Source organism: Parasteatoda tepidariorum, chromosome 7 (genome assembly GCF_043381705.1).
Source record: "Parasteatoda tepidariorum isolate YZ-2023 chromosome 7, CAS_Ptep_4.0, whole genome shotgun sequence".
NCBI classification, from domain to species: Eukaryota; Metazoa; Arthropoda; class Arachnida; order Araneae; family Theridiidae; genus Parasteatoda; species Parasteatoda tepidariorum.
In genome coordinates, this window is record NC_092210.1 from 7,369,557 (window position 1) to 7,387,182 (window position 17,626).

Consider the following 17,626-nt stretch of genomic DNA (forward strand, 5'->3'; position numbering starts at 1 on the left):
TTTCAGAACTTCCATAATATCCGCGTCCATTGAAAATGTTTGTTTTGGTTTTATGGTCTAAGTTACGATGATTCCACTACGTTAGCGTTTTTAACTTACTGATTTTTAGAAAATCTCTTATTTTCATTCACGTAAGTTTGATATTTTATTACGGAAGCATGCGTATTTTACCTAAATTAAATATTTCATCCTCTCTTGATGCACAATTACTTCAAGTTTTACGTACGGGAATGTAACATATGAGTGCAAAATCTCCCTAATACATATTAGGTTTATTTAATACTCATATTTAAATGCAGGTAATTTCAATTAGATTAAGAATTTAATACTTTCTTTCCAGTTTTTTTTACCGTACTAGAGAACTTTTAGAAATGGGCAGAAGCACAAAACCACAAAATTAGTCTAGAAAAAGCACAAGCCATAGTCTTTCCGAAATTAAACAAGATCATTAGAAAACCAACCGTTAAACTGGGTGTACAGAGTATATCCATAATCCAAACCATAACTTACCTTGGGTTCCAACTTAACTGTCAGTTCTCCTGTTTGCCCCATTTGGATAAGCTTTATAATAAAATCTCTATCTTCTAAGCTAAACTGAACAGACTCTCTGGAGTTGACTGGGGTATGAACCCACACATTAAAAAATTCATTTTCCAAAATAGTACACAAAAATTAATCACTTATGGATCCGAAATCTGGAAAAAAGAACTCTTAACAAACTTAATAAAATCGAACGAATTCCTCTTCTCTCTATAACAAAAGCCTACAGGACAACCACGACAGATGCACTACAAGTTTTGGCCGGGACCATCCCATTAGATTTAATAATTAATACAGAAGAAAAATGCCGAATATTTATTTCCATAAAAGCAATGAAGATCCATACGTACCATTACCAGAGTTCCCATCAATACATCCAGCAGAATTAAAATCCATAAATTTTGACTACAATTTACCAACAAAAGATGGAATTGAGATATTCACGGCTAATTTATAATGGCGAATACAAAGTAGGATGTGCATTCTTAATATATGTCGATGGTCGTCTTGTAGAGTCTCGCAACTTCAGACTTACAGATTATTCAACAGTTTTCAAAGCAGAATTATGAGTGATACTTCAGTCACTCCTCTGGATACACCAAAATAATATCAATAGCGAAACAAACATCTATTCTGACTCACACTCCAGTCTTCAAGCCCTTAGCAACGCAAACACGAATGATTACCTAGTTCAAATGATAAAAAATACTTACAACAATATTACTAAATTCCACTGGATTAAAGCTCATAAAGGATGTGAGGGCAATGAGGAAGCTGACAGACTGGCCAAATTAGCGTATCAAAAATCAACAATAGGTCTATATGACATACCATCAAAACAAACAACAAGAACAGAACTTGTGAAGAATAACCTTTCATCATGGCAGCAAAGATGGGATAACAATAATACAAAGAGCCCACACACTTGCCAATTTGTCCCAAAAGTCAGTTAACGAAAAATCTACTCCAACTTCTATATCAATCAATTTCTAACTAACCATGGAGCCCAGGGTAGTTATCAGTCAAAAATGTTCGGGAAAGACCCGAACTCTAAAGTTTGCAAGAGTTAACACATACTTGCTGTCTGCTCAGTTTATGAGGATTTAAGAATTATATTTTTCTCGGAAAATATCAACTTTGATACCATTAAAAGAAACTGGAACCAAAAAAAAAAATAATAAACAAAGGAATCGAAGTAAAATACTTTTTGGAAAGAAAATTCAGAATTTGGGCCTAAACTGATCCTTCATAAGTATTCCCTGGGTGCCCCGTATGGGGGGGAGAGGGTTAAAACCGGGCTTTTTCCAGTTTTTATATACTGTTTCTTTCTTAGTTTTTGATGTATTACTGACCCAAACTTTAAAAAAAAAGTAATTATTTTATAAAAACAACAAGCAATTGTAATAATAACTGGAACAAATAAAATTTAATTTTTGTTCACATATTGGATAATATAATGTAGAGTGCCTAATTATGTGTTATAAGTGAATAAAGAGTAGCAGAAATGATGAATGCTGTGTTAACTTGGGCTGTCTTCACTTTCTATTCTTCAATATCTCTTGACTAACTCAATAAATTGAGGCATTAATAGTTCTGGAAAATGTTCAGATTGTCTTTTAAAATATAAGTTTATTCTTAAATGAACACAAATTAGTAAATACTAGTTGATGAGCTAGTGCTCTTAACAAGCTGTTGGTTAGATGAGTAGTGAAGTGAAACTTATTTAAAGTTGTACATAACATAACTAAACAGCGCCATCATGTGGCTAAAATAATAAACATTGAATTGGAAGATAACTCATAATAAAATCTATGCATTTTGCAACAAATTATAGTTATATTATTACGTCATACTGCTTCAAAATTGTTCAAAAGTGAAACATGTATGGGTGATTCTCACGAAACATGACAATTCACTGTCCCTTGCTCCAAGATCTAATACTATAATACTAAAATAACTTTTTTTTAAAAAAAAATTAATAAATAGCATTGCTGTTAGCATTTTAAAACGACTTTGCACTAGCATTGACTGTTTTGTATACTTCAAAAATTTAATTGAATATCAAAATGTCATTTTCCTGGCATGTCTCAAACAATATTTCCAATAATAACTAGCTTCAAAATTTCCCATACATTTTTCAAAATCTAATTTTTTTTTATCTTATCCTATGTAAGCATTTCTAGAATATACGCAGAGGGTATTGTTTACTAAAACTTCGTTTAAAATAACGAATTTCTGTCAATAATTTGTTTGTCCCATAAAAATCTGTCCTTTTAATGGCTACTTTTATTTAGTGATTTATAACCAAAATAGATAGCGCCAGGAATCAATATCTTATGTCAATAGATTGATTAGATACCATCCTATCTGAACATGTCTTGTTGCATGAATAAAGAACCAATTTTCTGGCTCAAAATCTATTACAAAAAATTTTTCTAGGTGAGTAGGTTTTTATGCTGGCATTTTCCTGGCTTCTTGAAATCATTAATAGCAAAAACTACATAGATTTATCTGAGTTATTTTAAGAAATACTGTTGTTTTCTGCAGAATATAAACGTCTTCGGCCAAAATATTAAATTAAAGTTATATGCTATAAAATGGCGAATTTGTCATTATCCTGGCTGTCATTTTCCTGGCTTATGAATGCCAGGACATTGAAGTGTTACCAGAAATTCTTTTTAACTGCTAATACTCTAAAGAGGGAAAACAAATATTAACCTAATACCAAGTTTATGTATGATTGTAATATGCTTGGATGTAATCGAAGTTATTTATTTATTTAATGATAGATTATTATACACAATTTTATTCTGTACATATCAGCAACAAAAATTTTTTTGTTTCTTTCTACAGTGGATAAAAAGAATTAATTTAAGCAATTTATCGTCCATCTAACATAAAGGCTTAAGTTGAGTTACTTACTATTAACTTAAAATGACTGTTTTTTAAACTTCTAAGGTAATATGTCATTTTCCTGGCATTCAAGATTTGGTGAATTTCTATTTTTTTCTCTCGAGCAAATGTCAATAAACTACACTGCTGTCTATAAGATATTAATAAGTGTAGCTAAAGAGGTATATAAAAAAATTTTTAGATTATTTTGAAGACTTTAAATTTGAAGAAATTTTTTGGTCCGAATTGTCATGTTTCGTGAGAATCACCCATATATCGCTTAACAGTTACCTCTTATGACAAAGTTACGCTCGATTTTCGCTTTGAAAGTTTTCGTTAGCAAATTTGTTATTAATCTAGTTTTACTGTTAAATTGATATATTTAATTATAAAAACGATCATAAATAAGCAATAAAAATTTTATTAGCAGTATGTCGAAATAATTTCTTAGTAGCTATTACATCATAGCAGTATTTAGCTCTGCTTTGTCCCCCCCCCCTTTCTCGGTTAAAGGGAGGCAAAACTTTCTCTAAAGTTGCCCAAATTATTGATCTTTAAATATGGAAGTGTACTTTGCGAAATTTTCTTGTCGGAACAACTTGGCAAGAAAACTCACATTTTAGCAACAAAATTAACAGATTATTTGGCATACAATAGCGTAAACAACTTTATAAAAGTACTAACTGTATTTATTATAAATTTTAGAATTTAATTATTTCTCAAAATATTTGGATATTTAACATTAGTTTTGCACGTAAAAGATATTTTCAATAATTAAAATTAATTTTAAAAGCAAGAAAAAAATGATTTGTCGATAACTTCATTTTAAAATTACTAGGAAATGTTAGTTTCGCTTCGTGTGAATAAATTTTGAATCTAACCAACTAGACATAGGTTTATGTCTAATAAGACTAATATTTTTTTATTCTTGAATCTGGATTTTACGAAGAAACACTTTGGGTATCTTCCTTGTCAGCACAACAACATAGTTTCAAAATATGTTCAAGTTTAATATTAAATTCAAAATTTTTTTTAAAATTTTTATTTTATACATGAAGTCTTGAAAAAATATTATATATGTCTTTTTTATTTATTTATTTAGAATATCTATTATGACTGGTTATATGCCTCGAGATGTTTTGGGAAATTCAGCTTATCAGTATATTCATAGTTCAGATGTGCCAATAGCTCTCTTTGCACAAAAAGCTAGTAAGTTATCCGTTTCAATTCTTCCAATTAACAACACATCTCTTATGTATTCTCCTATCTAACATTTTTCGATTTAAAGGGTTTTTTTTTAATTAAACTAACACTGGATACACACTGTATTTCTATAAATATTTCGTGTTTATTTTCTTTTTCATTAGCTAAAACTACAAGTGTGGCATAATTTTGCTGCACTGAAGTGACGTCACAATTCCGATATTATTCTGATGAAATACATAAAACAGGAAAAAAATATTATTTAATCGTTTTCTTTCCTTAAAATTTTTTTTTAAACCAATTAAATGTTACCGCAATTCTTGCTCAATGCTCTTTTAGCTTTACCCCTATCAGGAAAATAGTTTTGATTGCTAGATGAAATTTATATTTTTTTGAAGAGGTTTGATTAGCTTATGCTATACGTTGAAGTTGTTAATGAACTCAAGTTAGTTTAGATTCCATTTGTTGAAAAGGTTGGATCATAAGTTGAAGAAGTTCGATGAATTTACCATTCGTTGAAGATGATGTTGATTGGTGTAGTCGTCCATATATTATTCTTGTGTGATGTAGGCCAGCAATTATTTAACAAAAATCATAAATTGCTTAATAAAAAGAATCAGATTATAATAAATAAAAATGTTTTATTTTTCAAATTTATGTGTAATCATATGAAGCTCCAAAGTAAAAAAAATGATTCATACATATTTAATAAATTTAGAAAATGGCACTGATGGTGCGACTGCAGGACCAAGTCCCACAAGACACCTCCGTCTATCAAGAAATCAAAAATGCAAGTGTAATGCGTGCGTTGAAATAGTTTTCGCCAACAAAAGTTAAGGAATCCATGTATTGGCTATTAATTGACTCAATTTAATGCCAAGGTTGTTTTTTCTTAGCTTTCCGCATTCAAATGTGTTGACGGAAAGGAAAACGGGAGAAATTATAACGAATTTTAATGAAATCAAAACATTGGCAACCCTATAACGGTTTTCGAATTCTATGCTAATGTGTTGGGCAGAAGTGCAGGGAATCTCTGAAAATAGATTTTATTCTGCACTCAATTCAAGGTTGTGGTATAAAAAAGATTACAGATTTATATTAATAATTTTTATTTATTGAAAAAGGATTTTTTTTAAATGATAGGAAATATGTTACGCAAATTTCAGCGTGACAACCCCAAAGAAGTATATAAAAAATTTCCACTCTAGTGCCAGAGCAACACTAATTAGCCAAATGTGAACACTACCCGTTTGCTATTTTTTTTTCGATGAAGAGATTACCGAATGTATATATAGAGAGATGTATACGAGGGTAGATCAAATGTAAAGGAAAATTTTTTTAATAACTATACATTAAAATATTCCTTACAAAAAATATACAAATCTAATTTTTCTGCATAACTATTGTGAACTTCTACGCACTCTTTCCAACGCTTTGGAAGTTGTTTAACCCCGGAAAGAAGTAGGGCATGAAATTAACCAACTGTGCACAAAATCTTCTACCTCTTCACATGGAAGCCGGGGTGGGAGGCCTCTGTGATCTCAAGATTTTCACTATTCCACAAATTTTGTCTGGCTATTCGGCCTTTTTACAAAATTTCGTTTTCTCTTCTCTTTTTTTTTTCAAATAAGATTAGTTAATATTACACCTTTATTTACCTTTTTTAAATAGTGGTGAAAAAAATATGCTCAAGTATCATTTAAGGCATATTGCCATTGAAAAGCCCTTTTTTCAATTACTCTATAACAAGTTTCATCAGATACTGAGATATAAGATGCCATCGCATCAATGAACTCACTCGTGTTTTTTTTTTTTAAGTGATGAATCATTTATCTAAGTATAAATGAACATTCTAATCTCAAAATGTAATTGATCTGAAATTAATTAATTAATTTCAATTAATGCGGTAATTTGTCGTCAAATTTAAAGATATATATATTTTTTTTTTTGCGCTGCGTAATTTAGTTTAATGAAACCTATTAGCAAATGAATAACTTTTTTTTTACTGTTACGTAAGTCTATGAGTGTGTAACTCGGCTCTTTGTTTAAATTTTGAATTAGTTTTCTTTTAAGTAATAAAATAGTTTTTATTTGAGATTCGTCGAATTAAAACTAATTGCAATAAAATTATAATTTCTTTTGCAGTTTCATACTTTTATAACAGAAGATTAAATTGAAAAAGAAACTGTTAATTATTTTTTAAAATTTCGATAGTTCCGGAGTAATTAAATTTTACAAGTTTTGATGTTTTTCATATAAATTTGTACAGTTAACAAAGACACGCGCATTTTTTTAAAATGTCTTTTGAACACAATGATTCAAATATTCTCCTTTCATGTAAAATAAATTGAGATTATTTGAATGAGGTGGCTCGATTTTTAGGTCTATTTACTACTTTATTCGAAGCGATATATGCCGATTACCATGAAAACATTGTTCCTGGGCGAGAAGCCATGAAAACCTGGGCTAGCCCATTGGTATAGATGAAGGGTGATGGTCATAATGTAATGGCTCTTCGGTGTATATACGTAACATGACACCAAAATTAAAGAGAAAATTTGATCAGATATAAAAAAAGTATAGATATTAATATATGAGTCACCATTTGTTGTTACGCCATTCTGTTAGATTGAGTGAAATTTCAAAATGGCCTTCTTTTTGTAACTTTGTCCAAAAAATTTGAAAAATTATTTAGTCGTTTTTGATTAAATACTTTTTTACAAAAAAATCCATTCAAATCCATTTTTCATTTATCCCCAAAAAGCACATAGTCTATTATAAATTGAAAGAGCCATGTGATTTTTGATGACTGTAAAAATGGAGGAAAAAAATTATGGTAGGTATTTAAAAAAATAATTACAATTTATTTAATTCCGCAGTGTTTGTAAGCAGTGATGGAACTGGAATAATAACTTACAGACTTCGAATTCGTACCTCAACTTACATATATCTGCAAACCAAGGGCCAGATTAGATATAAGGACTCAACAAAGGAAGTTCGCCAATTTATCTGTTGCAACATTTTGTTAAGGTAATATTTTTTTCGTTGCAATGATGCATAATGTTACAATAAAGCAGTAGCTCATATGTAATTTTTGTAAAGAATCGAATATTGTTTATATCAAATAGCTATACAGAGTTTAACAAAATTATAAGACCACTGCAGCTTTTGTGACTTGTATTATAAGTTATATAAATTTTCCGGAATTAATTTAAATAAATGAGATTGAATGAAAAGCAAAATATCTGTATTTAATTTTTTATAGACATATTTAAATATAAATATTTTGTCAACAGTACAATCAACATCTAATGAACAACAACAACAATTTTCACCCTTCAAATATCTGTTACAAAATAATAAGATCACTTGTTAAAAATGAATTTGTTTACTAAAGCCAAAAAGATGTTGAGCCACCATTTTTTCTGGATAACTACAGAGACTCGATTTTTACTCAATCAAGTTTGCAAGCAAAGTTTTAGGAATTTTGTCCCTTTCATTCATGATAGCTACTGCCTGTTCCTACACAGAATCATATCGGCGATTATTTGCATACACTTATCTAGTCAAATAGCCCCACAAGTTTTCTGTAGGATTAAGATCAGGACTATTGCATGGGTCAGCTTAGGAACGCTATTTTTAATTTATTAGGACACATCTGCACAAGGATTTTTAATTGATTAGGACACATGGTGCATTGTCTTGCTGAAATTACCAGTCTGACCCTCTTAGATGTGGACCATAAGATATAGGGTGTTAGTAAAGTAGTTTTTGATGTCCATTTTTCCAGAAATTCACTGCAGGCCGCATTTACCATCGTGCACCGTCACAGAGCCACCACCCATCTGCTTACCGAAGAAATCAGGAGGTTCTGTTCGCAATTCATGCCAATAGTAATTATTACCATCCTGGCCATCCAAATCAAACTTCTTTTTGCCGGAAAAAATGATATTTTTTCAAACAGCATCCCAGATCGTCATGACCTCCTTTGCTCATTTAAGCCTCTGTTCTTTTTGATGCTTTAACAGTCATGGCTTTCTTTTAAATTTTTGAAGAACAAAATTCGAATTTCATCTCAAAGTGCGCTAGGCTGTTGAATGTAAGATCGTTCTACTTGCCTATGCTGTGAAATTTTGCGAGTGAGTAGACACGTTCAGTTTCGTTGCAAGTTTGACAATGTGTCTATTATCACGAGCTGATAATTTACGCTTCCTAAAAGATCTTATATCTTTTTCATAACATTCCTTTTTGCTTAAAACATTATGAACATTTAAATAACTTACATATTTCACTTTTCAACTTTCCAGAGCCTTTAAAAAACCAAATTTTTAAACAAAAAAAGAAAAAAAAACTTCTGACTCAGATAATTCTTTTCACAAATAAATTAAATTCTCTTTTTCTTTATAGTATTATCGTTTGCGTTTTCTGTGATTCAAAGTTACAGTTTACATATGATTTCCAAAGAAAATTCAAAACTCAAACGCTTTTGAAAAAAGAAATAAGTAGTCTTATACTTATGTAACTCCGAAATTTTAAAAAAATTGTTTTTTGTGTAAAACTAACTCAAATTTTTTTTCTATTTTTGATTTATTTGAGAAAATATAACTGATTTCAGTTGCTTCATTATTTTAAAATTATTCATTTTATGCAGTGCACCATAAAAATAAGTGATATTTGGGGTGGTCTTATAATTTTGTAACATACTGTAATAGCATTATCTATATTATCTATACTGTCTTGTATATGCACTGTAATCACAAAATAAAAAAAAAGTAAACTTCCCTGCTTCAAATCGATTCATACTACCTAATCTGTGAAGTGTGTCTGTGCTGTCAATGGGAAATGCTGACCCCATAGCCACTTTCAAGGCATTGCTCACGAAATTGTATAAACCTTAACCTTCATTACACCAAAGTCTACCTCCTTTCCCTGAGAGTCACTACAGCTTTAGAGGAAGGGCGTGGGTTGAGTGTATATCTGTATATAATATCTATTAAATAATAACTATGATCAGATATTAATGTTCTTTCAAGATTGGGTATATTATTCTTAGCATTTCAGTTAAGATTATAACCATTTTTCAATCAATGAGTGGTTAAATATCGTATACTTATCCCTACTTTAAAGTGCAAGTCACTTTATAGTTGCAAAAACTGATGTATATTTCCCCATCTGGTTTCGGCATTATGCTTGAAAGTTTGGTGCTACTTCGGATTTCTTAGGCTTGTTAGGATTATAGAACTTTTCGGGGTATGCACAATGTCGTGTAACTTGTTAGACTATCTTATATTCTAGGAGCTATATTTTATAATATTATAACATATTTTTAGTAAGATCTTTTTTTTTAATCAATATCTGATGAATTATTATGAAGATTCTCATCAAAAGGTAAAATTCAAATTATCAGTTAATTGCCTTTAAATATTTTTTTAATTTCACTTTTTCTGTCATTGTCCTCGATAATGGTTTATCATATTTTGAAAGCGTGTTTCTCGTTTAATAACAGTTTTGCAGCTATTATTAAACGAGTAGTGCGTTTAATAATAGCTTGCATGTTTAGTTTCTAATAACTTTATTTTTTATATTATAAAAATATGTATTGAGTCCGGTAATTACAAAACATTCTGACTTCAAGTGATGTTATTTGTTCTTGATTATTAAACTTTTTTATTCATAAATGCGTAATTTTTTTTTCTGTTTACAGTGATGAAGATGGTAGTCGAGAACTTAAAAAATTTCAAGATAGATATGCCCCACAGCTCAAAGAATCAAAACTGACACTTCAAGAAATTAAATCATCGACTAAATCATTAATCAAAGTTAATGGTGACAGCTGCGCCACCAGAAAATGTTCTACTCTAGTTGAGCATGAAAACGTGAAACAAAAAAGCAGCCTCCCAGTAACCAATGGTTCCATCTCTGATGCACCCATGGACATTGAGGAACCAAACACAACTGAAAGTACAAAAAATAGTAGTGATGTACACTTGAGCAAAATTAACTACAATGAAAACCGAAATCACTCGTTATCTTCAAGCTCTGAAATTTGTCCCCTGAGCTCTGATGATAATTCTCTCATTACATTTAGTGATGATGGTCAGGCACTTCAAATGATGAACTGCAATAAAACTGCATCATCAGAAACATTGAGTTGTAATGTACAATGTAATAGCACTCTTTCGAGTTTTGATCTCACCAGTCCTGTGCAATATATGTCATCTTCGAATGATGCTCCTGTTTCTTATGCTGAATCTGCAATTCAGGAGAATGATGATTTTCCTGTCATTTTAAATTCTACCTTTATTACATCAGACTTACTTTTAGCTCCCGATGATTATACTTACGATGCTGGAAAACCTTTTTTCCAGTCTCAAAAGTGTACTAGTTCCCAAGTTAATTGCACGCAACGCCATCTCCAGGAGAACGATGGCTCGTTTGATGTGTCCGACAGTATTGAAATGGTTCCAGGCGACTTTTTGACACCCCAAGGTTCACTTCAGAATTATGCGACCATCAACCCCGAGTCTTTGAACATTACTGATGAAACTTTCACAAGCTTTGAAAGTGGTCACGGAAATGTAAATAGTTATGTTAGTCATAATCATTTCACCACTTTCAATCCAAAAATTACTTTTGCTGGTGATAGCCAATCAACTTTGAACATGAGAGTAGTAAATGCTGCCATAAATTCGATTCCCGATAATAGCTCCCAAGAAAACATTGATTTAAGTTTTTTTGACCATTCTGTTGAAAACATGGCACTGCTTAGTGATTTTTTTTGAAAATGCCATGCCTTTTCCGAAGTCGAACCATACTGATAAGTTTCAAACTGAAACTGCAAACTCTATTTCTGGTACAGAAATGAACTGTGACAGTGGTGTTTTAAATGATACTAATTGTGCTGGCAAGCTTGGATTATTCACGCAAACTAGCTCAGAAATACATATCAGTAATAACGCACATTCACCCGAGAAATTGAATGATTGTTCACGTGATGTATACTTAACATCTGATAACGATAATTCTGTGGATTCTAATGGAATGCAAATGAGGAATTTTTATGCAGACCATTTTCAAACTCATGATTGGCAGATGAAGGAAGATAGCAGCTCCACCAAACAAGAGATTACCGATCACCTTTATAGCAAATTTCACACAAATGCAGCTAATGAAGGTAGAGTTTACAAAGTATCCAGAAAAGGATTGAATCATCTCCATCCCAGCATGAATTCACAATCTACATTAAATGACGCACAAAATGAATATGTAGCTGATTTGGATAATCAGTCAAGATCTTCCCTGTGTCCATCATTTCAGGAAAGCATGTTTGAAAATCTTTAGTGAACCGTAAGTTTATTTTTACTGTATTAATTGTAACTGTTACAGAGTGCGTAGCGTTTTTAGAAAATGCTTAAAGGTGCTTATTTTCGATTTTAATTTTTAAAAGCCCTTAAAGATGCTTTTTTCCAAAGTAAAAAGTTTTTAAAAAGTGCTTAATTTTTCCTCTTCTGAAATGTGATATTTTTCTTTACCATGTTGATTTTCGCCACATATTATGCAAAAAGACATTGTCTTATTCAACGTTTTCACAATTCATTTAACGCCAATCTATTTCAGCTTACCGTCAGTTTGTAGTGTAAGAAAACATTATTTGTTTTACATGTTTGATGAAATACTTGCGGGTCCGTACTTGCGTATTCTGAGCTGGATTCAGTGGGAAGGATTTTTGTCTCTCATGTGCAACTCTGCTGCATTTTGTAAGAGATTCTTAATTTCAGACTTCATTTTCCGACCTCCTTAATAGAATCGAAAAATATCTCGAATTTTCTCTGATTACGGGGACCAACTAAATGTCAATTTTTTTTCGCTATTAGCGATTTCGTCACTGGCAAGCAAATAAAACCATCAATTGTCAAAAACTTGCCAACCCTGTCTAATTATGATATTTTTTCAAAGTGCTTAAAATATTTTTGAGTGCTCTAAAAGTATTTTTTGTTGAAAAATTTGGCTACGCACCCTGTGTTATGACCGTAAAATCTATTTATTTTTATTCAATTTTAGTAGAAACTAATTTACTTTATCGGTATCTTTAAGTATACTTTAACAGTAGTTTTAAGTATCTTTTTTAAAGAGTAGGGAGAAAAAATTGTCTTCATTACTCGGAATTAATATCTTCTGCCACCACAAGGTGATAAGAATTGCAAAATGTCGAATACATTTTTTCAGCTGATTTTAGGTATTCGCTTATCGGTAATTTGATGCATTATCACAGTCAATGTCTGTTCAAATTTTAAATATTTTTGAAGTGTTATTTACTTTCCTCTCTTTGGCATCATGAGGGGGCTTCCGATAATAGTGATCTATTATATGTTTCCGTTTAGTGATCATCTCAACCCAAGCCTCCCCCCGCAAAAAATCTGATAGAAAATACTAAATCCAGTAAATATTTCTTTCTGAAAAAAATCAAAACCCTTCATAAAAGAAAAGAACGATCGAACAATATTCCGCCTCTAGAGATAAAAATTAGAGTTAATTTGATGTTTAGAACACCAGTGCGAATCCTTTTATAAAATCATTTGCAATAAATCAATTTGGCCTTAAATTTTTTTCCTGCCAATGTCATGAAGGTTAGTTGAAGAACTCTAAGAAATCGAAACGCGGATTCGATTTTTCTTCAGAAAATAAGCGATTATTTTTTTCCCATAATGCTCAGAAATCTAAAGAAAAACCACTTATTTGTAAATCGCGTCCTTTTAAAAGCACGGTTCTTTTAAAAAAAGTAAAAAAAAAAAATGGTAGCACATTATTCGGATTTATTTTGAACCCAATCCAGAAGACAAGAAAACTTCTAGATCAGTACCCCCAGAGGTATTGATTTGCTATGGGAACATAGGGGACTTTGCGCTCGACAGATTTAACGTGCATCAGTCACCATTTACTACACGGGGAGTCTTCTGCCGACCTGGGATCGAACCCACGAACTCTTGGACATGGGCCCAGTACCCTACCAACCAGGCTATCCCGGCCCTATTTATTTATTTTAAAAAAGCTGAAGTGATAGGTATCCAAAAGTAATATGTGATATTTACAAATGTGTACTACCACTGTTTTCATATAACTATATAGTGCACATTTTGTAGCTAGATGCTAATGAGGTTAAGTCAAATTACGATAGTGAAAAAATGACAATAAAAAACTTAAAATAAAATATGTTCTTCAAGTGGACTTAAAAGTATAAAAATCCATTTTTTTCGCTCATAAAACGAGAAACGTTGGCTGCATCGTTTTTTAAAAGACGAGAAGGGAATTTTTGTTGGCGATTTAAGTTTACTGTGAAATTGATACACTCTACATTTTTCGTTATATGTGTTTCAAAAATAGTTCCTTTTAAGTTCGCTTAAAAAACGTAAGTTTTTATTTAACTTTTTTATCTTTTTTTAATTTTGTATCTTAAAAAGTGTTCACGTCTGAAATAATTTGGAAAATTACGTCGGAACTCTTGCTTACAGCATTTTAAAAAATAACTGTAACTCATATTATCATTACACTCAAAGCTGCAGCTGAAACTTTTGCTCTCTAGTTGGCAAAAAAAGAGGATGAAATTTCCAATCACGAAAAATTTTATTTGGGAAATCATTTTGCTTGTCAGAAAGGGATTGAAACTTTTGGTAGTCGAACTTTTCCTTCATATTAAATTCCTTTTGGTGATAATATCGCAAAAAATCGATTTAAACATTTGATGTCAAACCACAGAAAACTCCAGTTGTCATTTAATAATTCTAGATTGTCGAAAAGTTTTCCAAATTTTTATTGATCTAGTTCCGTCGAGCGATAAAGTTATAATTAATTCTACTTGTAGCCAAAGCCGTGCTGTCGCCCGAAGCACTACGTAAATGGGGTGCCGCACGAGACCCAAATTTAATTTTTAATAAATTTATTTCCTACTTATTTAAAGTATTGTTTGCTTTAAAATATACTAATATGTTATCGTTTTAAATTTTTCTAAGTATAAGTTTTACTAAATATAGAGAGACGAGTGTGCTGCAAGAAAAAAAAAATTATTTGTTTGACATTGAATAGATTGAGTTCCGTATTTTCCAGGGAGATCTCTTCTGTAGAAATTTATGATTCGGGAACCATCCAACGAACAAGTCAATATTCTCAAAGCAAGAGAAAAACAGGCAGAGGAGGAGAATGAGCTCAAATTTTGTGTCAATTGAGCCTGTGTGTCAAACGTAATCTTAATATAATGTGAATTTGCTGATGCAAATCTTAAAATTTTTTGTAAGTATTAAGTTTTTTATCCGAATTTTTGCGGGATTTTTTTGTTGTTGAGAAATTTGGACTTTTTATAAACAAGACCAAAAGGTTTATTAGATAATTACCTTTTATTAAGGTTATAAGATAATTACCAAGAAATTTTAAGTTAACAACAAGAAACATATATACAGTCGGACTTCTATTTAACGAACTTCTATTTTGCGAATTTCTCTATTTTGCGATTTTTTTCGATGAACCAAGAACATTTTGGAAATTTCTTCATAAAATAACTTCCAAATAGTGAAGTGAATTTTCTATCTAACGAACTTTTCTTTGAGATCCACTTCAACTTTTTCCTAAAATATTTCAAACTTGTTAACGCATTTTATGGGAGAAATGACTTTGAATTGATTTTTGAAACCACTTAACTTTTAGAGAAAGCAGTAAAATCACTTTCCCATTTGGTTTGCATTTCAAACGAAAAAAAGAACGCATGTGGTAATAGGTATGTTTAAAATTACTTTTGCAATAAACGCAGCTGTAATTTTATACATAAATTTAGCTTTTTTTTAGTTGAAAATGTATGTATCATGATAGTGTAACGCTGGATAATGTTTTACTCTATTCTTGCTTTCCATGCAGATTAATCATTTAATATAACTATAACGACTGTCCGGATATTTTTTTCATTTATTTTAAACGTTTATTTTTATGATAGTTTCATACGCATTTTATTACGAGTACGCTTGTCGCTTCGTCATGAAAACTGACATCATGAACGGTTTTAGATACAGCGAGTGAATAAAGTAAAAATGAGAGATGAAAGAATATTAATCAATGGATCTGTAAATAGGTGAATTAATACAAGTCAGTAATAAATAGCAATGAATTTGTTTATGGCCAGATCAATGAAGAGAATTTTAGTGAATGAATGAGTTTAATAAAGGCATAATAATATTTATAAAGCAAGTTTTTTTCTTCTTCTCAAAATTGAGTTAATGGCGCCGTTTTCATTATCGCTGGCATTGCCTTTAGCGCTCAGATAATATTGAAAATTTGCATTGCATTGCATTTCATCATAGAACTCCAATTAAAATTCGTTGAACCAAATACGATTCTTTCTTTGTTTGCATAAAAAAAAATTAAAATTTTTTTCTTCGCATGTGCAACATGAAAGAACTACTTTAATTACTCATTCATATCTTACACAGTCTTAAACATTTTTGCTCAAATTTTAAAGCAATAATTTTGAAATTAATTTTAAATTGCTCCAAAAATTTTGTTTTATTTTATTCAATATGTTAAAATTTATAACAAAAAAACGCAAGACAAAAAAATTTGTTTTTTTTTAAATGTCTATCTCTGTAAATATTTAATCTAGTTTAACGAAAGTTTGTGCAATTATTGCATATAATAACCAAAATAATTGTTACAAGCTACAAATTTACTGCTCAAATTTTTGGCATATAGTGTTTAAAAGCATTATTTTCCGTTTGTAATTTATTGGCAGTCCTTTAAACCTCTAAAAGATTTCAACTTCAAGAAAGATTAAAAAATGTGTTTGTATAGAAGTGTTTCCTTTATTTTGTCCAACCCTTGCTGCAGTCATAGCATAAAAAATACGTAACCCTTAAAAGAACTTATCTGCAAGTTGTGGCGCGATTTATATTTTTTTTCCAACTACTCTTTCTCAATGACTTACGCTGTTTATTTGCTTTTTTTAAAAATAAAAAAAAAAAGCAAGCAAAGTGCAGGCATAAATATGTATTCCACTTCTGACACCACTTGTGAAAGAGTTCTGAGTTTAAACTGATAGAATGACCAACTTGAAGAATCATCATCATTGGAAAATAGAAGAAAAAAAATGGAAAATAGAAAAAAAGTTATTTTAAAAAAATAAATTATGTTTTTTCTATTTTCCAATGATGATGATTCATTGGAAAATATTCATTGTTGATGTTTCATTGTTTTTTAATTATTTTTTTTCTATTTTCCAATGATGATGATTCATTGGAAAATATTCGTTGTTGATGATTCATTGTTGTTTTAATTATTTTTTTTTTCTATTTTCCATTTTTTTTCTTCTGTTTTCCAATGATGATGATTTTCAATTATGACAAATTTTCATCCTTCAAAACAAAAAGCCCGTTTCGCACTGTCTTAAAAATATAATATATCATAAAAATTTAACTTTTTCCTTTTTGCATTAAACGATGCAGGTTGCATTTTTTTTTCATTTATTATTTTCGTTTTGATCAGCCTCGCTAAGTCTTATTGTTAAAATGTCCTGACATACACACATGCATGTATATAATATGAAAGTGTCATGGCGAAATAACGAAATATTAAGACATAAAGGAGTGAATAGAGAAAAAATGAATGTCATCACTAGAGTAAAATATTAGATGCAAAATTAAAATAAGATGAAATACCTGATTTCAAATCATAAACCTTTTACTTTCAGCTTGGATGTTATGAACTCGAAGAAACCACGGTGATAAAAATTTCACTTTGTCTGAAAGCTGAGAAAGTTGAACTGGAAAACTTCATACAAATATTGTAAGTGCCATAGTTGACTAAGTTGAACTGTTTCTAAGAAACACTAGTTGGTTTTTTTCAAAGAGATGGAAAGCATTTCTGTGGCTCTGAATTTTAGTCATTTCGCTCAAATGTGTTTTCATGTAATTCAAAATTCAAGTGTGTTTAAGGTTTATATATATAAATCCCAACA

The 17,626-nt window shown here is 30.5% G+C and overlaps 1 protein-coding gene across 1 annotated transcript in view; it reads left to right on the top strand.

Annotated features, from left to right (window-relative positions):
• The window catches only part of LOC107450263 (hypoxia-inducible factor 1-alpha), a 141,631-nt gene extending 124,134 nt beyond the window's left edge, over positions 1–17,497 (top strand). The window contains 5 exon segments of the mRNA XM_043040829.2: positions 4,535–4,641; positions 7,515–7,665; positions 10,340–11,408; positions 11,410–11,982; positions 17,360–17,497. Coding sequence (XP_042896763.1) covers positions 4,535–4,641; positions 7,515–7,665; positions 10,340–11,408; positions 11,410–11,976 — 1,894 coding nt within the window. The 3' untranslated portion in view covers positions 11,977–11,982; positions 17,360–17,497.
• Positions 17,498–17,626: the final 129 nt, after the last annotated feature.